Raw genomic sequence first — 26,901 nt, 5'->3', positions numbered from 1 at the left:
TATACAACGGAGAGTAAATACTGTGAACATATTAGAATATGAGCTATTCGTGACTGAAGAAAAATTACAGTGAGGAGGCCAGTGTCTTATGGCTGTGTCGAAATTTTTTGCAAAAGCATTTTGAATGGTCATGATATTTCATGCATGCCTTCGGGGTAACCATTTTTATGCCACTATAAGAAGGCAAGATGGGGCCGATAGAGGTTTTTGTGCAACAATAAAAAAATCATAATACTTGGAAGTCTATCTTACTTATACTTTATGTAAATGTACTTTGCTTGAAATGGGAGATAAAAAGGGCATGTGTTTGATTAACCAATAAAGGAAGTCTCTTGGTATAATATGAACATTTATTGCAATATATTAGCAATATCTGTGCATTTATGAACGTTACGTTCGATAATTGATATAATTATAGCAAGTGCTTATGTGTTTGACCAAAAATATGGATCAACTATACATGGTAAGGAAAACTAAACTAGGGCATGCAGCGTTCTCACCAGGTCGCGATTCTGCGACATTCTCGCTTATTTTTCTGTTTTGTCGCGGATTTCTTGGGCCTGCGCGCCAATGGTGGCGCGCCTTTGAAATAATAAACTTTCGTGGTGCCAGCCGTATTGCCGCCCGGCCGTATCATACAGCCAGTACTTTTCACCATGGACGTAAATGATTGACGCGAGTAATTACACTTCCTGGTTGAAACCGAGGCAATCTGGAAGCAATACCCGTCAGAGGGCGTACTTAAACCACAGTCACTTGTGATTCGATACATGATGGCCGATGTGTGGATGCATTACGTATACCACACAGCGGCCGTCGTGTATTGAACCACACGAGACTGTGGTAGTCTGACGCACTGGACGTGTTCGCCTTGCATGCATACCGGTACATGTCCACGGAATTCGCGGAAGCTGGAGGCGTCATGGGCACGATAAATATTTTCATAGGCTACGACAACAATAATCCGAACTACGAAAACACAAGAATGTAAAGCTTGTATATCCCTAAGGAATTACATGAACATTTTTCAAAAACAACGAACTCGAAGCTGGTAGCATTATACTGTGAGTTCCGCATAGCAACCAGGGTCTTGACGGGCGCAACGTTATTGTTCGTGCCGTTGAGATTCAGTGAATTTTTGTTCTCGAAAAATAACGCAACTTTGTCTGAGATAATTTTTAGGTCTTTGCTATGTTTGGAATCATGTATAAACTTCGCGGGAGATACGTGTTGTGTGATGTTATCAGGCTTTTGCTCTGTTCCTTGCCTGCGTGACCTAGTACCTATGACTGGAAATGATTGACAACTGGCCCACTGCCGATTGATAATATTATTCCAAAAGTAGTTCAGAGGTTTAAATGTGGAACAGTTGGAGGAAAGTTCCCTTATTATGCAAAAAATTATCAATTCTTGGCTTGCGCATGTGATAAGTATATTATTCCAGGCAAACTCATACGTGAGAACATGGACGTCTTTTTTCCATGCTTCGATCAATTGACAAAATTTGTAGCCTTGGCTGGCGACCAAAATTTCACGTCAAAAGTTGATGATTGTTTACAAACATCATAGGGATATGTTTCCTGATCTAAATAGATGCCATAGCACTGACTTGGCCTGTTCCTTCTGCTGATTGTGAAAGGGGGTTTAGTGTGCAAAAAAAAAACAAAACAAAAACAAAAAAAACAAAAAAAAACTGTAATGACAGGAATCAACTGGGAGCTGAACGGCTGGACACTCTAGCAACTACTGTTATGGTAGAGGGCCCCGACACAGACTTTTCATTAAAAGGCACTGATATTCAATATCAGTTGATATGTTTACCGAATGTTTACAAAAAAAGTTGTTAAGCTGAATGAGTTGTTGAGTCCTTTATTTTTTCCATGCATAGAATAAGGTTCGTATTTGCAGTTTGACTTTTTAACATATTTATATATTGTCTCACAAAAATCATTTGTTGTCCCGCTTTTTTTTGGTCAGCGGGACAAAATGTCCCACAAATTTTTGTTCTGGTGAGAACACTGGGCACAAAAGGAAGTATAACAACATATTAAAACCAGTGAGAGACCTAAAATACATTGCAAAAAATGAACTGAAATAATACAGTAAATTTAGAATCCAAACTCTAGAAAAAATTATATCTCACTAGCATGAGATATTTGAAGTCCAGCTACTCACAGCAAAGTGAACATGAGAGTCTCTTCAAAATGCAACGACTTAACAGAGAACTGAAGACTGATTTCAGTGAATATGTAACTCCAGCCATAACGTGGAAACTGCTGATGTTCGCTAAACATGAGCGCAGTTCAGAAGCAACAAGACATTCACAATGGCATAGTCCCCACTTGTAAGTGGCAATTTGTCAGTGAATGTAACTAAACTGGCGTCGGTATGATGCTCATAAAAAAGAAATGAGGGCATGAGACCCATGCATATATTGGATTTTATTGTAAACATGAAGAAGACATCAGTATGAATGGCATAGGCTTCTTTTTTTAAACCAAGTTTCATGTACTGGCTCTTGAAATGTCAAAAATGACCTGACTGGTACAGGCATGTGTGAGTAATGGCTCTTGACATAAAAAAAATCAGAATGCTAGATAAGAACCAAAATGTTTATTACAGAAAAGATCTGCTATAATTAGCTACTGATACTACCCTCAGTGTGACAGTTTTCGGACGACCTTAGTTTTCGGACATTTAGTGACATGCTGTTAGTTACACTCACTTCGCTCCGTATCGATAGCGTTTTACAGGTCATGTGACCTCATATTAAGTCAGGTGACACTGTTGTCCCGTTTTCGATAGTTTTTTTGGTAGAAGCTATTGAGTTCGCTACGAGCGGCGGTCACAAATTGTCGTCTGACACCGCGTCAGTGATACTGTCAACCTACTGCCGTCAGATCAAAGTAACTGAAATTTTGACTAAAGTCCTGATTTAGCATTGAATTTTGAATGTGGGGGAGAATAATGATTTTGAAAATATTCTTTCCATTGTTCGCTACGATTGCATGTAGTTTTAACGAAAACTGCGCAGTTGTTTCGAGAAAAAAAGTACATTTAATGAACGTAAGAAGTGTACAAGTTTTCGGACAGACAATATTTAGCATAATTGTGTAAACGTAGTAAGTGACTTACTGTGTAAAAACTTGACAGGTAAATAATTCCGTACGATGAAATATACTCGCTATTTTTATTAAATAATGCCTGTGCGATTCTAATACAAACAAAATATGCTATGGAAACAATTATAAGTATATACTCACTGAACAAATTAGCGAAGTTACCCATACCGTACGATACAAGGTGCCGAAAGCAACACGCACAGAGACAGCCCGTGTCCGATATATCTAAGCGCTATACACGTCGAAATATAGTTGAGTCGTCCATGGATTAAACATAACTAATTATCATCATTCTTATATACAGTTTTCTAAACACATCGAAATTAAAAATCGGTGGTTTGAAGTTAAGGTTTAAATTATCAATACTTAGCTCCTAATCACATTCCAAACACGACGTCCGATTTCTGGGATTGCAGTCCGATTACTACGCCCTCAACATGGGGTCAAAACTTTGGCAACTTTGACCCCGAAATACCACTCCCGTCGTGTCAACTGAGTTTGAGGATAACCACAATAAAGTTTCGAAAGGTATGGTAATAAGATTTCGTATTGCTGGTCATTTAGGAAACGACTTTGGGCGAAATTCACTACCCTGTCCGAAAACTGTCACACTGAGTGTACTAAATAAATGCCTTTTATGAAAAATCATTAAATATGCAAATCAGCTGCATGCCATATCACTACTGGAAGATTAACATCTGTACCAAGTTTCTTCAAATTTGGTACAGCATCTCTAGACATATCATACTAATTATGAAAGTTTATCAAATATGCAAATTAGCAATGAATTCAAATGATACTACTTTGAATGTCTTTGCACAGTAAAACAGTACTGAAAGATGAACATATGTACCAAGTTTCATCAATTTTGATGCAGTATTCTGAACGTAGCAAACTAATTAGGACAGTTCATTAAATATGCAATTAGCAATAAATTTGAATGACACTGATATATTTCTTCATTCAAATGATAAAGCAATGTCATTATGTGTGCTCAACATTTGTACTAAGTTTCATGAGATTTGATAAATAATTTCTTGACATACCAGCCTAATTACAAACATCATTATATATGGTGATCAGCACATAATTGACATGATGCTACTACATATCAATGCATGCCACTGTGGCAATGCATGACATCTGTGCCATGTTTCATTCAAATTTGATGAAACATGGCACAGATGTTGATCTGACGGCAGTTTTCGTTAAAACTACATGCAATCGTAGCGAACAATAGAATGAATATTTTCAAAATCATTATTCTCCCCCACATTCAAAATTCAATGCTAAATAAGGACTTTAGTCAAAATTTCAGTTACTTTGATCTGACGGCAGTAGGTTGACAGTATCACTGACGCGGTGTCAGACGACAATTTGTGACCGCCGCTCGTAGCGAACTCAATAGCTTCTACCAAAAAAACTATCGAAAACGGGACAACAGTGTCACCTGACTTAATATGAGGTCACATGACCTGTAAAACGCTATCGATACGGAGCGAAGTGAGTGTAACTAACAGCATGTCACTAAATGTCCGAAAACTGAGGTCGTCCGAAAACTGTCACACTGAGGGTAGTATCAGTAGCTAATTATAGCAGATATTTTCTGTAATAAACATTTTGGTTCTTATCTAGCATTCTGATTTTTTTTATGTCAAGAGCCATTACTCACACATGCCTGTACCATTCAGGTCATTTTGAGCATTTCAAGAGCCAGTACATGAAACTTGGTTTAAAAAAAGAAGCCTATGCCATTCATACTGATGTCTTCTTCATGTTTACAATAAAATCCATACATGCATAGGTCTCATGCCCTCATTTCTTTTTTATGTGCATCATACCGACACCAGTTTAGTTACATTCACTGACAATAACGTTGCGCCCGTCAAGACCCTGGTTGCTATGCGGAACTCACAGTATAATGCTACCAGCTTCGAGTTCGTTGTTTTCAAAATGTTCATGTAATTCCTTAGGAATATACAAGCTTTACATTCTTGTGTTTTCGTAGTTTGGATTATTGTTGTCGTAGCCTATGGAAATATTATCGTGCCCATGATGCCTCCAGCTTCCGCGAATTCCGTGGACATGTACCGGTATGCATGCAAGGCGAACACGTCCAGTGCGTCAGACTACCACAGTCTCGTGTGGTTCAATACACGACGGCCGCTGTGTGGCATACGTAATGCATCCACACATCGGCCATCATGTATCGAATCACAAGTGACACACTCCCCGTCTAAAAATGCGCGGTAAGCTGAATTTTTACTAATCATAAATTTCTAATAGAATAGATGCCTACTAAAACTTTAGGTCTTAATAAATTCTAAAAGCTAAGAGTATATACGAAAGGGTTCATACTAAGAGTCCGTATATAGTGTTCATTGAATTCAATCACAGAGTTCAATTTGTACTTTCAATCAAAACTAATTCACTAATTGGTCTGAGGTAGGTTCGATGTTCGCCATCTTTGTAGATCATGACGTCTACTTTGTGTACCATGTTGTCATATCGCTGGGGTAGACCTTCACTATGCGAGCGAGGGGCCAGCAGCTGTTTCTTGCGTATTCTTTCTCTCTCAAAAGAACCACGTCTCCTTCTTTGACGTTGATTGTAGATTTGTTCCATTTTGGTCGTGGCTGACGGCTTTGTAGATATTCTTTTCTCCATTGTATCCAGAATTGATCAGCTAGATACTGTACGCGTCGCCGATGTTTACTACTGTAGATGTCTTGTTGGACGAATGAGCCTGGTGGTGGTGTCGGTGATTGAGTCTTCATGGTGAGTAGCATGTTTGGGGTGAGAGCTTGAGGATCGTTTGCATCTGATGATACAGTCGGTATAGGTCTGGAGTTGACGATGGCGCTGACTTCTGCCATGAGAGTTGCAGCAAGTCATGTGTGTATTGTTGCTTGCCTAGTTGATAGTGCATGGAGTCAAGAACGCGTCTGATGGTACCAATTTGTCGTTCCCATATACCGCCGAAGTGGGATGCGTGAGGTGGGTTGAAAATCCACTCACAGTCTCTTGTTGTAAGGAATTTCTTTATGCGATCTTGATCCAGCTCTTTGGCTGCTGCCTGAAGTTCGTTCTTTGTGCCAATGAAGTTGGTGCCCTGGTCACATCTGAGTTTCTTGATGTTGCCTCGTATAGCTATGAAGCGACGTAGGGCGTTGATGAAGGATGAAGTGTCCATGGAGTCTATTACTTCTATGTGTACTGCTGTAGTGTAGAGACAGACAAAGATAACTGCCCATCTCTTTGCTTTAGACGTACCGGCTCTGGTTTTGCAGGAAGCTATAGTCCAGGGGCCGAATACGTCCATTCCGACATTGGTAAATGGTGGGGTTTTCTCTGTTCTGTCCGACGGTAGGTCGGCCATGAGTTGAGTGAGTGGTTTTGCTCTCAGTCTTCTACATATTGCACATTTGTGTAATATACTTATTACCATGTCATGTACACCCATGATCATATAGCCATTTGCTCTGACGTTCGACAGGGTGAGTTGTCTGCCTTGATGTTGTACTTGTCGATGTACATGATCGATGATAAGTCGTGAAATGTGGTTGTCCTGTGGGAGGATGATGGGGTGTCGGCCGCAGAGGTCGATATCAGATTGACGAAGTCTTCCTCCAATGCGGATGAGCCTTTTTCATCGATGAATGGGTTCATCCGGGTGATGGGATTTCGTTTCTGTAGTCTGTCGTTGTCCGTGCCTGCTGACTTTGCTGCAGATAGTATCTCATATTCTTTATGAAACACACTTTTCTGTACTGAGCGTAGGATGATGGTTTCTGCTTGTGCCATTATCTCAATTTCAGTTCTTCTGGAGACTTCTCTTTCTCCTTTTTGTCTGTCTTTTCTGGTGATTTTCTTTGTCGAATTTTGCCTATTAAGTTGGCAATACTTCTCTTCAAGGATCTCCATGATGAGAATCGTTGAAATCGGTGAGCACCTAAGTCGTCTTGTTCTACTTCCTTCGTTGATGTGTTGAGGACAGCAAGTTGTTTGCGGACCTCAGGGTCTTCGTCACTTACTGTGTATTTGTGTTCTGTTTCTTCATGGTTGTCTTTGTCTTGCTCGTCTCGCTGCCACAGGAATGCTGGTCCTGATAGCCAGATAGTTGAGTTGAGTTTTGGGGCTGGTACGATGCGTGATGCGATGTCAGCTGGATTTTCGTGTGTAGACACATGTCGCCACTGGTGTGGTGATGAGATGTTGTGTATCTTTTCTACTCTGTTCGCTACGTATATGTCGAAACGTTTCGAACTGTTGTTTAAATATCCAAGAACGATTTCGCTTTCCGTGTGATATATGACATTGTTAATGTTCAGGCCGAATTCTGATGTGATCTTCTGTGCGATTTCTGTTGCTAGGACGACTGCACACAGATCCAGGTGGTGTATGGAGACTGCATGAGTTGGGTTTACCTTTGCTTTGCCAAATATGAATGATACGTTGACATTGTCTTCATGGTTGATTAACCGCATGTACGCTACAGCACCTATGACTTCATTGCTGGCGTCAGAGAAAATGTGACACTCAGTTTTCTTTACGGGTCCGAAGGTGGGTGGAGTGTAGCATCGCTGTAGCTGTATCTTTGTGATGTAGTTGAGGTTGTTGCACCAGCGGGTCCATCTGGGCAAGTATTTCTCTGGTAATGTTTCATCCCATCCAAGTTTGATGAGTTGCGTCCTTTAGTTTCTGTCATGAGGCCTCGTAGTATTAATTTTTTTCTATGGAAACTGGTGCGAGTATACCGAGTGGATCGTATATTGAGTTGACGATCGCCAGTACTCCCCGCCGTGAGAATGGCTTCTCCTTCAAGTCTACTTCGAATGTGAATGCGTCCGCCTCTAGAGACCACTTGACCCCTAATGATCTCTGTGTCGGTAAGGTGTCTTGGTTGAAATCCAAACTCTGTAGATCTTTGGCTCGTACTTTGTTTGGAAGTGCTGTCATGACTTCTTCATCATTAGAAACGATCTTGTGGAAGTTAACGTTTCTGGTCGCTAGTAAGTCTCTTGTTCTATTGATGAGACTGATAGCTTTCTGTGCATCTGGTGCTGAGGTTAGTCCGTCGTCGACGTAAAAGTTCTTGTCGATGAACTCTTTCACGTCTTCTCCATATGTAGATACGCCGTCTTCAGCGATCTTTCTCAGTCCGAAGGTAGCAATGGCTGGTGAGGAGACATTGCCGAACAGGTGTACGTTCATTCTGTACTGAATTACTGGTTTCATAGGGTCGTTGTTTTTGAACCAAAAGAAGCGCAGATAGTCTCTGTGTTCTTTGTTGACGTGGAAGCTATGAAACATTTGTTCTACGTCGCCCATTACTGCTGTCAGCTTGCGTCAGAATCATAGCAGGATACCAAGGAGGCTGTTCATTTGGTCAGGTCCCTGAAGCAATGCGTCGTTCAAGGAGACTCCGTTGTACTTTGCACTGGAGTCGAATACTACTCTGATCTGCTGTTTCTTGGGATGGTAGACACCGAAGTGTGGTAGGTACCATGCGTTGTCGGCATCTATTTCGTTTTCTGGAACGGAACTTGCGTGGTCACGTTCCATTATTTTCTTCATAAACTGAAAGTATTCTTCCATCATTTGTGGTTTTGTAGATTGTAGAATCGATTCAGAGCTGATTGTCGGTTGTTTGGTAATTTCTTTGGATCTTGTCTGAAGGGGAGCGGAAGTTCTAGATTGCCTTCCTCATTCACATGGACTTCTTGTTGCATGATGTCCAGGAATTGCTTGTCTTCAATAGAGGGTGCCTTTTGTTCATCGTAAGGTGTCCGCTTGAAGACGGTGGTGCCGAAGTTGACAGGTTTTGGGCTTATTATGTCTTTGATGTGGATGTGAGGATTACATTCGAGTGCTGATTCATCGTAGCTGTTGAGGGTTGCAGTCGTACGGTGTACTGAAGTGCGGATTACACCTCTTGCTGTCTCTAGGCACAGTTCGCCTGAAATTGTCCACCCTAGGTCGGTGCGTTGAGCCCAAGGGGAGTTTACAGGTCCGTTCCTTGTTTCTCTGACTTTCAGTGGTTCTGGGCAGTTTCTGCCAATGAGGAGGTGAATTCCAACGTTCTTTTTTGGTTCTGGAATGTAATCGATGATGGGCTTCAGATGTTTGAAGGTCTTGCAGATGTCTGGTGTGGGTATTTCGTTCTTGTCGCTCGGTATGTTGTCGTTTTCTAGCAGGACGGGAAGAGAGAATTTTTTCTTTCCGTCATGTGATTCTATGTTGACGCGTTGCTACGTCGTTCCTTTCTGAGTTCTCCTTTGCCGCTGCATGTTGACAGTTCGTATTCAAGGTATGGGCCGTGTATCTTCAGTGCGTCGAAGAGGTGGCTGTCACCCATACAGGCGTTGGACTGGTCGTCTAGGACTACGTAAGTTTCTATGTAGTCTGCTGGTCGGTCTTGTGTATACACCTTTGCGAGGACTATCTTACCACACGAACGTCCGGCTGGGCATTTCGTGAGTCTGGTACATTTGTTGTAGCTTCTTTGGTTTCCTTTACTTTATCTTCAGGTTTGGTTTCGGTTGCTTTCTGCTTAGATCTGTCACCGGGTGTAGCGTGGAGACAGGTGATGTGTTTCTTGCTCTTGCATATGACGCATTCAATGGTCGATGTGCAGTCTTTGGCGAGATGTTTCTCAGTGCATTTAAAGCACAAGCCTTTCTTCTTACACAGTTCAATTCTGTCAGCAACTGGTTGCTTCGCAAATGCTTTGCAATCTTTCAGGTCATGTCCTTTAGCCTCGTGGAAGAGACATTGTTTTTCTTCATTTGATGATTTCGTTGCGTGTACAAGCACTCTAGTCTTCGTATGTTGACTGGATTTTGACTTACTTGTTCCAGGGTGTGTGTCGTCTGGTCTTGGAATATCAGGATCGCATGCTGCTTTCGCTGTGTCTTTCAGGAAGTCTTTGAAGAACTTGAATGGAGGAAATGTTTTGTGGCGTCGTTTGTATGATGCCACGTTATCTCTCCATTTGTTGAGGACGAATCTTGGTAACTTCTCCATGACAGGCTTTAGTCCCTGTGGTGTATTGAGGGACGAAAGGTCAGGAAGTTTTCTCATGTGTACCTCTGTGTTAGAACATAAGTCTGATAGTTCGAGTAGCTTTTTGCTTTCGTCTGGTTTAACTTTCGGGAAGGACTTCAGTCTTTCCAGGATTACTGCGGTTATGACTGCAGGGTTGCCGAACCTGTCTTCTAGTTCTATCCAAGCCTCTCTATATGACTCGTCTGGGTCGTCTACATATCGTTGTAGATGGTCTTCGACGATTTTCTGCGGATCTCCCTGCGTGTATTTATGCAGGAAATCCAGTTTCTCAGATGTCTGTATGCAGGCCGTGTTACAGTGGCCTCAAATGATCTTTTCAATGACATGTACATGGTTGGGTCGCCTCCAAATGTTATTGGTTGTTGTAGTGGTAAACGTTGACAGGCCATCATTTGGGCTATCTCCGTCAGAGGTTGCATGTTGTTGTTCTGGCTTGTTGTAGGTGTCTGTTGATTTGAAGTAGGTGTGACTGTCTCACCTGATTCTGTTGGTGTTCCCTGTCCTGGTTGTATCAGTAGAGGGGATGATTCTAAGTCTTTGTTTTGTGCTTTGGGTACGAACTTGGTAAAGTTCAGTGCTGGTAATGGATCTTGCTCCATTTCTCTTTTCATTGCAATGTATCGTGATACATGGTCGTTCAATGACTGGTCTGGTGTAGTAACCCTTACGGAAAACCTATGTCCACAGTAGATGAGAGTAGATCTACGGACCGTCTGCAGTAGACTTTATGTAGATCTACATCAGGGTTTTGTAGATGAACAGCCACAGCAGTTAGTCTACATGAAGCTTTGTCTACAGATATTGTCCACACCAGATATGACTATGTCTACATTTCACACTAACTTCGTCTACGCTTGATCTACACTGATCTACCATCCAATCTAAGGGAGTTTCATCTACAAATTTACTTAGGCAAACAAAGACTCATCTACTTCTAATTCAAAAATCACCATCTTGTCTACATTTAATCTATAAAATGTATTGTTTCTTGCTGTATACTATGTCCAACAATCCAATCTCTTCAAATTCTATGATTGGCAAACTGCAGGCTCCATGCGAGAAGGCATGAGTAAAAGACAAGACATTTTACCTTACATTTGAATATATACTGTACAACAATAGAGAGAAGAAATTAGTGAATTAATTTTCATTTCATCCTAAGGCACTCCTGTTTAACTCGAGAAACACAAATGCAAAATATCACAGGGATCAAACTACAATTTTGTGGTAAAGTTAAAAATGTAAAGATTATCCAGTAATTAATTTTGAAAAAGTGACTTTAAAGTGAATCATATTAAAAAGAATAAAAAAAATCAATGTTTTCATTGATACTTTCTTCAGATTGGTCAATACAGTAGCATCTAACCACGGGCCGGACCCTGATCTAATTCATAAGTTGTTTTTTTTAGTTATGTGACTATTACAAAACTTCATAAATATGCAAGTGAGCTATTTGTTAACTGCAACTTTATTTCCTCGGCTTCATATCCAACAAACAATCAAACGAACCTGTTTGATATCCCAGCTGCTTTTAATTGTAAAAATAAAATCAAAACTATCCTCGTATAAAACTTTCTGAGTATCATTAAGTCACTTCTGAATCGTGTGAAAATCAGCAGCCACGGCCCTATCTCTCGGTCAACTTACAAATAATTGTATTGACATTGTTATCATTGCAACGTAACAGATAAGACTACGTTACAGTGTTATTTTGGCAATGGCATTTCAGTACACATGCATAACATGAGTCAGCTTTAAAATTACCAGTACTGCTTTAAGTAATTTCTTCACCTGAGCGACGTATTTTCTTGCATTTTCATGAAGAGTTCGCGCATGGACTGATCTCCCCACCACCTTTCAAGTTTCAGCCTCCATCTCTTGCTCTTTCAGAGCAAATGACCTTGTAACTGGCTTCGATTTCCGGGTCAACTGTGAGAGTTGACCTTATATGCGCATGCGCAATCTGAAGGCGCCATGTTTTCAACGGTTCATACATCCATGATCATATCAATGCATATCGGGGAGAGAAGCCAGCCTGCTCACCATTCGTACTTCAACAAATCTTATTTTTCAAGCACATTTTCGTCATCTGTACACCTTGGAAACAATGTGACATCAATTCTGATATGCATAGAAAGTGTTCCGATCGAGAATTACACCGGTTGAGACATAGGTTTGCATCGATAACTTGACGATGGCAGTGCCTCTACACTGCCAGTATACAGCTGTACGTACTGGTACTGCGGTAATTGTAATGCAACTTGTAAGGTAGGCCCGTGAGCTTGAGGTAGGCAAGGTTTGTTGATCGCCTGTTTTGATACCACGACCATATGAATTTTGATTGTGTAACATGTAGAATATTTCAGTTCTAAATTTTTTAATAAAGCGTCGTTGAATGTACTGAAATGCTCTGTATGCAGTTTATTCTGTTAATCATGTAATGATGTATGTACAGTAGCTGCAAATTGTAGCGCTAAATCACCGACCACCGCCTCACCGTAGCGCTACAATTTTGCAGCGATATGTACAGTTGAGAAAGATTTTGAAAAATTTGAGTAGGCCTAAGCATGCACAATGTTCTACTCTCTATTTCGACCTGAATACCACTCATGATCGGTCATTGAATGATTGATTTTTCCAGCGTGAGATATCTTATGCAAAGGTCCATCGATACCATGGTGCTCAGTGAAGTTGCCACCAAATTACATCAAACGGATGTTGTTGTGATATGCAATATATTGTGATACTCATCATGAACTGCAGCCCTAGCCTGTGCTACACCATGGCCATCGGTCAATTTTTAAAGTCTAAAAATTTATTGACATGTTAACATACTTACATTTTCATTTTCAACACTTTTGCAAGATCTCCATGCCTCACTAATTTCTTGTTCTTTGTCTTAGCTACATCTTATACGTAATTTATTCCATCTACATCTTGTCTGCCTTTCATCTACATTTTATCTACTCTCTAAACTATGACCTGATGATTAATATGCACAAAAGTAGACAAAGCAATAGATCTACATCTTGTCTACATGTCATCTACCTGAGATCTACATTTCATCTAATTTTTCATCCACATTTTGTCTACATTTCATCTACTCTCTGAACTATGACCTCATTAGTATGCACAAAAGTAGATGAAGCAGTTCATCTACTGCCCAATTAAAATAAAGTCTACTGTAGATCTAATGTGGACTAGATGTAGATCTCAATTTTCCGTAAGGGATGTGTCTGTACTGGTAAGGATTTTTCTTCCACTACTTGCTGGAGGGTTTCTGCATCTATCCTTGCCTTTTCTGCTTTCATTTCAGCTTTGATAACTTAGATTTTTGTTTGATGGTGAGCAATTATCTTCATATACGCTGCCTCTCTTGCTGCAAAGCGTGCCTTGCCTTGTGCCTTTAATGCGTTTGTTCTGGATGATGTTGATGATCTGGTTCTGTGTGAACTACACAAGCTGCCTAGTGTAGATTCTCTTTCGGATGGTGATTTGAAGTTGGGGGCGCTGTTTTCAGCTCTCCTTGTCTTTGCATCGTTAATGTATTCATTTGCTTGTTCAATGTTCCTATTGAAGCTTATTTCCGTTAATTCTGCTTGCTCCTTACCTTCTGGAGTCTTGTCTTGTTGATAAAGTCTCTGAAGTTTGTTCCAAGTTTGTTCATATTCCTTGGAAAGTGTCTCTGCTGTATCAATTTTGCGTTCTGTTGGGTCCTGCATCCCCCTGAGGTCGATGAGAACTCCCCTTGTTTGGTTCCAAATGCTTGACAGGGCCTTTTCAGTGTTCAGGTAGCATAGAGCAGTCCTCCTTCGTTTTTTCTACTGTCCTGTAGAGGGCGCCCTTCAGTTCGGGCAGCAGATCCACCTCCAGCAGTGGCCGTCCCACTGGGAACCGCCCCTTCCTTTGTTTGTTCTGTGGTATTTTCTGCCTTAGAAATATCTCCTTGATTTTCATTTTGAGATTCTGTATGGGCTGGTTGTTCAGCTCCTTCGACTTGATATTCATCCATTATAGTTTCTTTGAGTCAGTTGTAGTCGGCTGTATATGTGCATACAGTGAGCCTACCTTGTAGCCTATATGCCAGTGTCCGCTATGCACTCGAGCCAGTGTCTTGTCCAATGGTTCACTGGTTGTCAGCAATTTTTCACTTGCGACGATTTTTCACTTGCGACGATTTTTCACTGTGGCGGAGTCCAGTTACTTTTGTATCCGCTAAGTGCCAACCACTCCAAGAAATAACCACCCTCAGTTGCTTTAGTTTAGAGTAGATTTATTCAAGAAGCGGTGAAAACTGGTAAATAAGCGATTTCAAATACAAGGTCATTCATTGTCTACATCGGAGAGTCGAGGCAAATCAAGTTCAATGTAAAAGAAGAAAAGAACTAAATTCTACCAAAAATATCTAAGCACTGCATTCAAAATGGTCCTCTAAATAATTGGAAAGTCATAAAAGGAAATCAACTTACATCGTTGCGCCTACAGTCCTACTTTTGGCTGGAGTGTTAGTGAGATCCACGTGGCATGTCTACTTGCTTTAAGACAGTGGAAGGAAAACGTGTCTTATTGTAACGTAAAACAGAAGGGAGAAAATACCTGGTATGTATTATTATATGACGTATGGATTACTTTCAATTTTTTTCAATAAATATGCTTAAATATGACCGCTGTTGCATTCATGAAGAAACAGATGAAGTTATACTTTTAATTAAAAGGACAAGTATCGTAACTTTTTTCTCAGTTATAGAAAAATTGCAGACAACATGAATGGCACATATTTTCTGATCGAAATGTTTGCCTGAGTGATTGCTGGGTCTCATTGCCCTTTGAAAGCTTAAAGCTATTAAAATGGCTCTGAAAAGTTTGACAGACACTCGATACTGCTGAAAACCATCGACACGATCAGTAAATGATACCGTAAAATCGATCATCGACACGATCAGTAAATGATACCGTAAAAAAGAAATAATTTTTGCGACATTTAGGCCTAAACACAGTCCAGGATGACGGTGAGTTTTTCCTGCCTGTCGTAAAACGGTATACATCGAAACAATTTGAAGCCCTACTCTCGGCCTCTGAGAGTATACACGACGGATCGTGCAACTCGACAAAACTGTTAATGATAAGGCCGCTCTGTTTTATAAAATGTACACTTGTTATCACGATACATCGTGGTAACAGTCGGCCTTGTGAACTTTGGTTGAAGACCAACGAGCAAAAGCAAGATGTTCTAGTGGTCCACAAACAAATGCAGCGAAACGTGAACTTGCCTGTCGACTGCAGGTAGCACACTTAGGCTGTCGTGTAACATCTTATCCTTGTATTGGGCGTAGTTCAAAACCATGGAGGTAAAAAAATACCTCCATGTTCAAAACCAAATATGTTTATATTAGTCAACAGCTACTGTTGTCGTAGTAGGTTTTTGTCTTAAACTCTTCTATGAACCGCTGATGTTTGAACGCTTCATGGAAAATCAAAGCAAAGAAAACAGAGTCAGTTTGATAAAATGAAGTACTGTATTATGTTCATTTGTATACATGTAAATTCCAAACACTTACATGTAAAGTGTGGAACTAGTGAAGTGATTCTGGGTGTTGTTATCATATGACACAGATATGCTAACATTACCAGGCTTACACTCACTAGATGAGTATTATTATAATATTGTGTCCCATTGTTGCACCAAAATCAATGCATTCCATTGCTAGAATCTGCATGCACGGACGTAATTCATACTGATCTGAATGTAATCAGCTGCACCGTACTCTGCGTGTCGATCGGAGGGATTAGACTCTTCGTAAATGTAAAAAGTCGCAAAACCAAAAATTACTTTGTTGCGACATTGTCAACCCCCCCCCGGTCTTGCGTACCACAGAGATCGAATTCCCCACTACCGGGACACGAAGTGCGATCAATATCCCTTGTTGCCCCTCACTCCCACGGTGGAAAACATTAATAGGCGCATGACATTCAAGTCTGAATCACATGATTCAGAGTCAGTCATGATCTGCGTCTGTTACAGGTCTTGATGGAGAAATTTTCACCATTTATTCCAAATTCCAGTCGGTCATAAGGACCGACATGTTGTCTGAAAACTTTCGGCCCGACGAGAAATCTGTCGGTCTTGGACCGTCGGACCAACGTTAATTTCGCACAGTTATCAAGGCAATGTTCAAGTTGTGTTCATTTTATCAAAAAATTTCATTAGATCCATGAATATTAGTATTTGACATTGTGTCAGTCTTCATCAGAGTATCACTCACTGTAAGTTTCAAACTGTGGCAGTGGTCATCAATTATGTAGTCTGAGCATCATCAATACTGCCCTAATTATAAGAGTCAATTAAAATTTCAATTCTAAATTCATCATTACAAGTATGACTGTGGAATATTATTTCATATTTTTCCTCTTCACTGTATTGCAATAGGTGGTCCTGTTCAAGATTCTGAAAGATATAAATAAAGATGTGGTTTAAGTCAACTTTTGCATTATCTGATACTTTTAGTTTTATGAGAGTGGAATTTCAACTCTCCTACCAGTATTCAACTCTCCTACCAGTACGACTGGTAACCTCATTTCTTTTAATAGGCTTTTTAACTGGCATTAAACATTTCGATAGTACTGTTAATTCCCTGTGTGCAGACACTCATTATGAGTGACAGCAGTAATACAACCCAACTAAAACACTCTGTCACAATGCCTTTATACCAACAGTCAGTGAACGCAGTCCCACAACCCAACCACAACACTCAGTAACACTGCCTGTATACCAACAGTCAGTGAATGCAGTCCTACAACCGAACCACAAACAGTCAGACGTACTGCTTGAATACCATTAATAGTCAGTAATTGCAGTCCTACAACCCAACTACAACACTCAGTCACACTGCCTGTATACAAACAGTAAGTGAATGCAGTTCTTCAACCCAACTACAACATGCAGTCACACTGCCTGTATACCAAACAGTGCGTGAATGCAGTCCTACGACCCAACCACAAAACCCAGTCACACTGCCTGTATACCAACAGTGCGTGAATGCAGTCCTACACCACACCAAAACACTCAGTCGTACTGCTTGAATACCAATTAATAGTCAGTAATTGCATTCCTACAACCCAACTACAACACTCAGTCACACTGCCTGTATACCAACAGTCAGTGAATGCAGTTCTTCAACCCAACCACAACACTCAGTCACACTGCCTGTATACAATAAGTAAGTGAATGCAGTCCTACAACCCATCTACAGCACTCAACCACACTGTCTGTATACAAACAGTAAGTGAATGCAGTCCTACAACCCAACCACAACACTCAGTCACACTGCCTGTATACAACAGTCAGTGAATGCAGTCCTACCCTTACCAAAATTGGGTGCACCTGATACACACCTTAGTGGGCACTACTAGGTGCCCTTGAGGTGCCGCCCCAAACACCCTCGCAGCACACCACAAACTACCTTGATTTGGCCACTCTAGGTGGCTTTCAGGTGGCTTTTTGAGGCGTATTAGAGGTGTGTTGTTTGGCGTGTTCAGGTGCACCTGAAAGGCACTAGATTGAACATGCCATCGGTGCCATTAGGTGGACCTGAAAGGCACCCACTGAAGAAGCACAGGTGCCTTTGGATGCACCAGAAACTACCTTAAATTGGTCGCTTTAGGTGCCGTTATGGTGCCTTTTCATGGCGTATTTGAGGTGTGTTTGCATTGGGTGGTTTTAAGGTGTCTTATCACGAAATTTCCACAGCAAATTTGAGTAGGTTTTTGATCAAAACCCACACAAATTTGGCGTGGAATTTTGGTGATGCCTTTTACTTATATTATGACTTAGACTGTCATCAGGTGACCCTGGATTCTTGTACCTGCAGGCAACAATTTGCTTTGCCACTTGCCTTTTAAAGTTCACAGACCTGTTTGCTTGACAACAGTACCTTCAGACCTAGAGAAGGGTGAGGGGGTTCTAATGATACACATGGAACAAAAGAAATAGAAAACACTTACTGTTTATTAATAAAAAAGTAACTGTATTGCAACATAATAGACTGAGTAATATATATTTCAAAATAGTCCACATACATCATGAAGTCATGAGTGAAAAGATACCTTGTATTTCCTGAAATAGTAATTCAAGCTACCTTGCATGTTTGTAAATGGTTGATCAAGGTACCTTGTATTTCTGTAAATGGTGGTTATAAAGCTACAATGTACTTCCTGAAATGGTAAAGTTTCAAAACAATTGTTGTAAGAAAAGACTATCATAAAAACATAAACAAGCGACCTAACGGCCGATATAGTTCCGCTGTGTTATGTAAAGATCAATTAAGGTTCCATGACAAGAAATCAACCTCTTTAATCTAACAATTCTCTGGTGGTTAATAAGCTCAGAACCCCCGTAAATTATACATTTTCTGAAAGCCTCGATATAAGGGAAGATTTTGGTAATCACAGTGTCACCATTGTTTACATAACTATCACGTGAGAGGTAATTTGCATAACATTTCAAAAATTGGTTTTCCCTATGTTTTGTCTCAATACTTCAAAATATCTGATTCAAACTTGCTGGAATGAAGGCTAGTGTCACAATGCTCTTCAAAAGTGTGTCTCAGATTTTTTATATCTTGCTTAGTTTTTAATTGAGCACAATTATAAAGAAATCAACTTGGATAAATTCATCGCTCTGGAAGTTTTTCTGGCATAAAAATTGTTTGAGAAGGTTTAGAAAAATTATGAGACACACTTTGGAAGATCCTTAGGACAGCTTGCACTCACACAAATATCAGCCACATATCTCTGAGCACTGAAACAAAACATAGGGAAAACCGATTTTTGAAAGGTTATGCAAATTACCTGTCACATGATAGTTATGGTGACACTATGGAAACCAAAATGTTCCCCTATATCTAGGCTTTCTGAAAACATATAATTTATGGGGGTTCTGAGCTTAACTAACCACTAGAAAACTGTTGGCTTAAAAAGGTCAATTTCTTGTCTTGGAACCTTAATTACTTGTGACAAATGTGATAGTGGGAATCTTGGATAGCTCTTTAAGGATGGCCAGACAAAGTATGTCAAAAATAACTGCAAAAATACTAAATTGAAGAACTCATCATATTTTGAACATAAAAGTTCACACAGAGATCATCCCTAGGAACATGTCAACCAAAGCTATCGGACAAGTACTCTACCCAAGTTCATTAATTGTGCAAATAAGTAATTACTTCAGAATTCGAATTCTCTGGACCAAATGCAATGACACTGCCATTGTTTCCCTTACATTCCAAAACAATTGTTGTACATTCTACTCAACCATTATTGAGATACAGCCTGAAATTCTTTAATTATGCAAATCAGTGATTACCACAGACATAAAAGACAACAGACAGCAGGCAATAAAACTGTGTTGGCTTCAGTAAGAAAATAACAAAACTGTAGCATATTGCAACAAACTATTATTTAGATACTGCATAATTATCTAAATTCATTAATCATGTAAATTATTACTTACCACAAAGATAAAATTCACATAACACAAAACAATGACACTTTACTCAGTAACAATTGCACAAGATTGTAGTATTTTAAATTGCACCACTACTGATGTACAGCCTAATTACCAAACTTCATTAACTATGCAAATACCCTTTTACTAAGTAAATTAAATCTCCTTGATGAAGGAAATAATACTGTCAAAGCCTCATTAACAATGCCACAAATTTTACACCACACCATAATTGAGATACAGCCAATTTACCAAAGTTCATTAATTATGCAAATAAGTAATTATCACAGCGGTAAAATCCACCAGACAATTGCAAGTGGCAATAAACCTGCCAGGGCCTCACTTACAATTCCACAAAATTGTGGCATATTACACCAAACCACTTTTGAGATACAACCTAATTACCAAAGTTCATTAATTATGCAAATAAGTAATTATCACAGAGGTAAAATCCACCAGACAATTGCAAGTGGCAATAAAACTGCCAGGGCCTCACTAACAATTCCACAAAATTTTGGCATATTACACCAAACCACTTTTGAGATACAACCTAATTACCAAAGTTCATTAATTACGCAAATAAGTAATTGTCACAGAGGTAAAATCCACCAGACAATTGCAAGTGGCAATAAAACTGCCAGGGCTTCACTAACAATTTCACAAAATTTTGGCATATAGCACCCAACCACTTTTGAGATACACCTAATTACCAAAGTTCATTAATTATGCAAATAAGTAATTATCACAGAGGTAAAATCCACCAGACAAGTGGCAATAAAACTGCCAGGGCCTCACTAACAATTCCACAAAATTATGGCATATTACACCCAACCACTTTTGAGATACAGCCTAATTACCAAAGTTCATTAATTATGCAAATAAGTAATTATAAAAGAGATAAAATCCATCAGACAAAAGGCAGTGACACTGCCATGGCTTCAGTAACAATTCTGCAAAATTGTAGCAAACTACACTGAACAATTATTGAGATATTGCCTAATTACCTAAATTCATTAATTATGCAAATGAAATGATACTAGCAAACTTTAAATTATCACCAAAAACCTAAAGAATGCAAAATAATTTTCATTAATGATCAGTGTAACAACAACAAAATTCACAAACAGATGAAAAATACATAAACCTGCCTTAGATTTATGTTTAGGGGTGAAAATTAATTAATTATGCAAATTAGTAATATTTGTAAAATAATAAATTATTTATTTGTGAAGAACTTTGCAAGAATTTGTCAGTTTCATTTCAAAAGAAATCGTTATAAGGCAGTTCTATTGTTTTATCAGCTGTTGACCTTTGACCTACATTTGCAAATTGATATCTTATAGGGAAACCCCTACCAGACACTATCAGGTCATTGTCAAGGCGTGGTAAGAAACCAGGAGAAGTCTATGACCCACAGGGATTGACAATAAACCAGAATGGACATGTACTTGTCAGTGACTATGGAGATGAATACAGTGAGCAGCCTGGCAGTGTGAAGACAATAACAGCAGACACTGCACAGATTCTAACATCTGTCACAGTTCATGGCTTACCTCACAGATTTAGTCCACAAGACACAGCAATGGCAGACAATGGTGACTATTACACAGCGGATTACGGCAACAAATGCATTGTAGTGAGTGATGCAAAGAGTGAAGTGAAACAAATAATAGCAATGGGTAAACTGAAAGACCCCACTGGTGTATTTGTTGATAAAGACAGAAATGTTTTCATAGCAGACTACGGTGCAGACTGTGTAATCAAATGTAATGGAGATGGGGACATTATTTCAAGTCAACAACTCAGGTGGCCCTGGTCTCTGACCATGAATAGCAAATATCAACTCATAGTGTCATGTCAGGGTGATGAAAATTGTATCTATGTTTTGGACAGTAATCTTGAAATATTGAATAAATTTGGAAGTGATCACTTAGAGGACCCATTTGGAGTTACAGTTGACAACGCAGACAATATTTATGTGGCAGATGAAGGGAAGATAGTGAAATTTGATAGACAGGGTGAATACCAGGAAACTGTAACTGAAGATGTAAATGCTTATGACATTGCAGTGTTTACAGACGGTAGAATAGTTTATTCAGATGTCAATGACACTGTCAAGGTCATTTACAAGTAAGAAATCTGAGAAGACAGTCAATGCAAATATTGCAGCAAATTACAACTTGTACAACTGAACAACCTACAAACACATCACCACCATAACTGACACAATTTCCACCGTTTTCATCAAAACGCACCATTTTTTGTCAGCCAAGTTGGGGTTAGAATTTCACGTTATGACGTAAGGAAATGACTCCAAGTGGAATTGAAGTCATTGCTTGAAATTTTGTATTATTTTCAGAGTCAACTTTTTGGAAATTCCATTTTTAATTCGTCTTGTTTTGACACCATTGAACAATGTCAACAATTTCATTTTTCTCAGAAACTATTCATATTTTCCTAGTCATGTTGGGGTTAGAATTTCTCCTCTGGATGTAAGGAATCCAATAATGTTAAAATTAAATTCATTGTTTGAAGTTTTGTATAATTTTCAGAGTCAACATTTTGGAAATGTAAAGAAATGGCCATCTTGTTTGTTTTGAAATGAAGCAATTGTTTGACATGGAGTTCACAAATAATTTCATTTTTCTCAAAAACTATCCAGATTTTCCCGGTCATGTTTGCGTTAGAATTTCTTGTCTGGATGTAAGGAATTCAGAAATATGAATATTTAATTCATAAACTGAAATTTTCTACTATTTTTCCGTCAATATTTGTGAAATTGTTAAATGAATTATGATTGTTTTGAAGCAATTGTTTAACCTGATCAATGTAAATAATGTCATTTTACTCAGAAAATATTCACATTTTCCTGGCCATGTTGGGGTTAGAATTTTACCTCTTGATGTAATTAAGTTCATAAAATAGAAATCAAAGTGATCGGTTGAAATTTTCATATTTTTTTACAGAATACATTTGTTAATTCTGTACAGCATTGCAATGACAGTTGTATTCACTGTAAACATTCATCAAAGCATCGCTGTGAAATCTTCTCATATTTGTTTCGATTTCAAGAAAGACACACATCAGATCTTACCTGAACAATGTCCATACACTCTGAGACTATTCCTGGTCAGAATAATACCTTCCGATTTCTTGTTACAAAGCCAGATTTGTAAAATTCCGGGAGTAAATCCACAGGTCACTTTAGCTAGCAACCTGTACGCTGTGTTATGATTCTATGTGCACGTTTCACCCGGAATAATTTCCGCCATAGAAAATGTAGTCCCGAATAAAATCTAAACATTTAAAGTTTTTGCAGTTTTGTTAAGTTAATGATAGCAACCAAAGAGATAAGCTTAATCGCCATGGATCGCACATCCTACCACTTTTGTATTTTTAACATGTCTGTATTTCAAACGATGAGGGACGAACCTGTTCACAATACAGTGTTGAACTCTTACGCGTATCAGCTGGGTCTGATAGGTGGCGCTATTTCAATTACCGCCGTCAGGCCCAGGCCAGACAATATCGACTTCGAAAAATGAAGTACGCATTGGTATATTTGTCGTGCATTGACGTCGTTTTATTTTTTATAAGATTTATAATCATTGAAATGTAAATAGAGCTATCTTGCCAGAAGAATTTTTTTTTGTATTTGAGCGATATTGACTACTGTTGGGTTTGTTACTGTACCGTTGCTGTCAAGTTGAATTTTACTACAGCTCCGTTGTTACTGTTATTTTACTGTTATTAAAATAATGCAATTAAGTGAGTATTTTTGGATCAGAAATTGTATTCCACGTTTTTCCCTTGTAGATTTGACTTGGTATAGTTAAGAATAGATTTGTTTAGGAGTAGCATTTTTTATGTAAAACAAAATTTCACAGCAATTCTGGTTACTGGATGGTGAAAACTGAAGACTTTGCGAGCGTAGATTAGACAAGTTTCTGTGAGATTAGTAAACTTGAGTTTTTTTATAACACGTGGGAAACGTAATATTACCAAATTTATGAAAATTATAAAAATTATAGTTGTGTGTATTTTTTCAAGAATATATTGTGAAAATTTAACTTGTAGTTTCCTTCTATCTTAGTCATTGCTACACGTGGTGAACGCGTTTATTTGTATAAGGGTTGACTTTTCAAATTTCTGTTAGTGAGCTGGCTTGTCATGTTTAAATTACAGTTGTTATTGTTATCAAATAACTCACTTTTTTTCAATTGTTCCATACTGTAAACACTAGAATAATTGATATGTTCGAACTCTTGACAAGTACTAGTCAAATACAATCTCTATTTTCACAGCATTGTTGGTGACTGCAGCTGGCATGGAACATTTGTATTTACTTGCAGAGATAAGATAGCTATCTCTTCGATAGGTATAGTTACTTTCACTCATTATTATCCTAACGTCACGGATATTGTATTGACATATACTTTTGTGTACTACTAGTATCTTAAAAGCAGAATTTATAGCCAGTCTCTTGATTTTCAATCGTTTTTTAATGCACATCAATACAAATGACATGTGCACAGAGTTTCGAGGTTTCAATTTTTTGCGAGTGTACTTTTTATTTCATGCTAGATTGATATCAATATTGTTAGCCGTTTCAGAATATTACCCTAACCCTTGTAGTTTTAGTGTTACCGTTCACCTTTATGTGTTTATAAGGTAAACTTTGAGTTGTTTTCTGAACTTTCATATCTAACAATTTGAAGAATCGCAATAAAACGAAATCACAATCATAAAATTAAAGTCTATGTCCGCCTTTCTTACCATCACCGATTTTAAATCGACAATTACGACGAATTCCCTGGGAGATGATCTATTGATTTGTGACATTTGGATGGTGGGTAATCCAATCGAGTGTGCACATTTCTATCGGTGAGTTCTGTCAGACTTTCAAATCTACTTCATACAACTCTGTCCATTTTGAACCATCCTACACCATACACATACTACCTTGTTGTCCAACTATATGCGTTTCCTCTCGACGCTGAACAAGTTCCATACGACTGAGGGCGCTAGTCCTTTCCTGGAATACGACCGCAAACGAACTGTTGACACGGCTAGCCTGCAGAGCTATTGGTACCAACCATGACGTGAGAAAACAAGTTGACAGTCAACCTGATTCAAATATAAGCCATGCATTTTTTCACTCTTAAAAACTATTGATATAGCATGTGTGAAGTTGTGTTGTTAGAGACATTCTCGATGTCGCATTACTTAAAAAAAACGCAAATTTTGTCCTTGTTGCCATGTACCGTTCGACCAACGGAAAACTTTTACGAGTCGAGTACAAAGTAATGTTTTATCTGATTAGACTGGAAAGCACGACATTGATTACTATAGCAATGTTTCAGTGGAATTTCCTAATATCATTATGAATTACCTTTTATGGAGTCAGACCGCCGTGACGGTAAACGAACAGGAAACGCAACAAGACATCGGAAAAAAATTGGTATTGCAACATGACCAGGACGCACGTGGCTAAAGTAGTGAAACTTAGTTTTCAGGAGTGCAGTGAAATGAGACAAAAACAAATAACAATACGTAAGTACCTTTTATTGTGATTGCCCCTTGAATTGATTCGAACGATCCCGACTCATTTATTCTGTACACATTTATTGAATAGTCTTTTAAATATTACGACTTGTCTTTCCTTGATTATTGAGTCAAGCGTTAAAAAATCATGACATCAACCGTTACATGAACAGAGAGAGAGAGAGAGAGAGAGAGAGAGAGAGAGAGAGAGAGAGAGAGAGAGAGAGTTATTGGTAGCTATTACTCGATGATATCATCATTTTTTCTTTCATTCAGAGAAGATTGTGTGGTATCTCTTCAGTCGTTGCTTAAAGAGCCAGTAGTTGTAACTGTTGATGTTTTTTCAGTTAATTGCACAGGCTGAGATGAAATTAATATTGTTAATCCCAACATGATTCCGGAATTAGAACAATGATAATCTGCTGCAAAACCAAACCACAACGTATTAAAAATAATTCTTTACAATAGTCGTATTAAAAATATTGTAACATCAGTTTATATATCAGTCGTCATTAATATTTCAGTGCGTGCCAGAAATTTGACTGTCTGCTGTTCTTCATACTACACATTCATAAAGCTCCAGATGTTGACCTTGAAAGTACATGAATGTCATTAATAGGTAGTGTCTCTACAACCAAAGTCATTATGCCGTGTCCAGCTCTGAAACTCTTTCAAGCCAATCACTGATCAGAACATTGCACAGGCTACATCGAACAAGATTCTTCATTGCCGGTTTGCAACAAATTTGTTTCAGTCCCAACTACAAATATAAATGCGCAAGTAATAAACTTAAACAGATGATCCAGGACCTGTTAATGTTTGTTTTGAGAGAGACAGTTATATTTTTAAAATGCTTCAGACGATCGTCATTTTTGGCCTGGATAAACTTTCTTGAGTGACTGTGCACTGCATCGTCGATGGAGCATCAAAATTCAAAGAATTATTATACTATCACTATCTATGGCATTGCTAAGAGAGATTCTTGTAAATTATTTTCACAAAAAAACTAATATTATATAGGGCTCAGCCCTTGGTGTCGCGCCAGGGGTTAAGATTGGCAATGTTATTTGTATTGATTCATGATAAGCTGTAATTGTTACTTCATAAACGTTTATATGACAACTATGCCCAGTTTCCCTCTGATGAAAGCAGTTCACGTACTTACACGACGTCAAACCCTGCAGCAGGGCAGGTATAGATTTTCTGTAGCGTGTAAAAATTTTGGACAAAAATTGGCAATTTTTACAATGATAACAGCCTATGGCGTTAAACAAGGGACGTATTATGCAATAATTATCATTGCAATGGTAACCGCACTGCCCACCTTCCACTTGCAAGCTGAAAACTATAGCGTTCCGTCTAAAAACTTGCAATTTTTGAATCTAATTATTGACACAGGGGGCGCTCTTCTATAATTCAATCCCAGCATTCTTTGCGCATGCCCCCGTTCATATGCACGACAGTTTTGGCATTGATAAGAGACATTCTTGTAAATTATTTTTACAAAAAAACTATTAAATTGCTCCATTCACAGAAAAGTTCAATTCTTAGCTCGTCAACGACCAATCTATAATAGACCAACTAAGTTTCCCGTTAACCTTCTACTTGTACCATGGAGTCTCACTTTTATCTTCTTGTACCATGGAGTCTTACTTCTATCTTCTTGTA

The 26,901-nt window shown here is 38.8% G+C and overlaps 4 protein-coding genes across 4 annotated transcripts; 1 reads left to right on the top strand and 3 right to left on the bottom strand.

Annotated features, from left to right (window-relative positions):
* Positions 1-5,895: 5,895 nt before the first annotated feature.
* LOC139128282 (uncharacterized) lies at positions 5,896-6,585 on the bottom strand. Its single transcript, XM_070694088.1, has one exon. It carries the CDS (start codon positions 6,583-6,585, stop codon positions 5,896-5,898), a length of 690 nt encoding a protein of 229 aa, XP_070550189.1.
* A 340-nt stretch (positions 6,586-6,925) lies between these two features.
* LOC139128273 (uncharacterized) lies at positions 6,926-8,453 on the bottom strand. Its single transcript, XM_070694080.1, has 2 exons — positions 7,880-8,453; positions 6,926-7,773 (listed from the first exon to the last, which is right to left on the bottom strand). The coding sequence occupies exons 1-2, from the start codon at positions 8,451-8,453 to the stop codon at positions 6,926-6,928; spliced, it is 1,422 nt and encodes a 473-aa protein (XP_070550181.1).
* A 266-nt stretch (positions 8,454-8,719) lies between these two features.
* On the bottom strand, positions 8,720-10,789 carry LOC139128262 (uncharacterized). Its single transcript, XM_070694073.1, has 3 exons — positions 10,487-10,789; positions 9,578-10,427; positions 8,720-9,312 (listed from the first exon to the last, which is right to left on the bottom strand). Exons 1-3 carry the CDS (start codon positions 10,787-10,789, stop codon positions 8,720-8,722), a joined length of 1,746 nt encoding a protein of 581 aa, XP_070550174.1.
* An 8,451-nt stretch (positions 10,790-19,240) lies between these two features.
* LOC139128248 (tripartite motif-containing protein 2-like) lies at positions 19,241-21,823 on the top strand. Its single transcript, XM_070694067.1, has 2 exons — positions 19,241-19,253; positions 21,033-21,823. The coding sequence occupies exons 1-2, from the start codon at positions 19,241-19,243 to the stop codon at positions 21,821-21,823; spliced, it is 804 nt and encodes a 267-aa protein (XP_070550168.1).
* The last annotated feature ends 5,078 nt before the right edge of the window (positions 21,824-26,901 follow it).

The sequence above is a fragment of the Ptychodera flava genome, chromosome 3 (assembly GCF_041260155.1).
Source record: "Ptychodera flava strain L36383 chromosome 3, AS_Pfla_20210202, whole genome shotgun sequence".
NCBI lineage: Eukaryota > Metazoa > Hemichordata > Enteropneusta > Ptychoderidae > Ptychodera > Ptychodera flava.
This window is presented reverse-complemented; position numbering and strand designations above follow the sequence as displayed.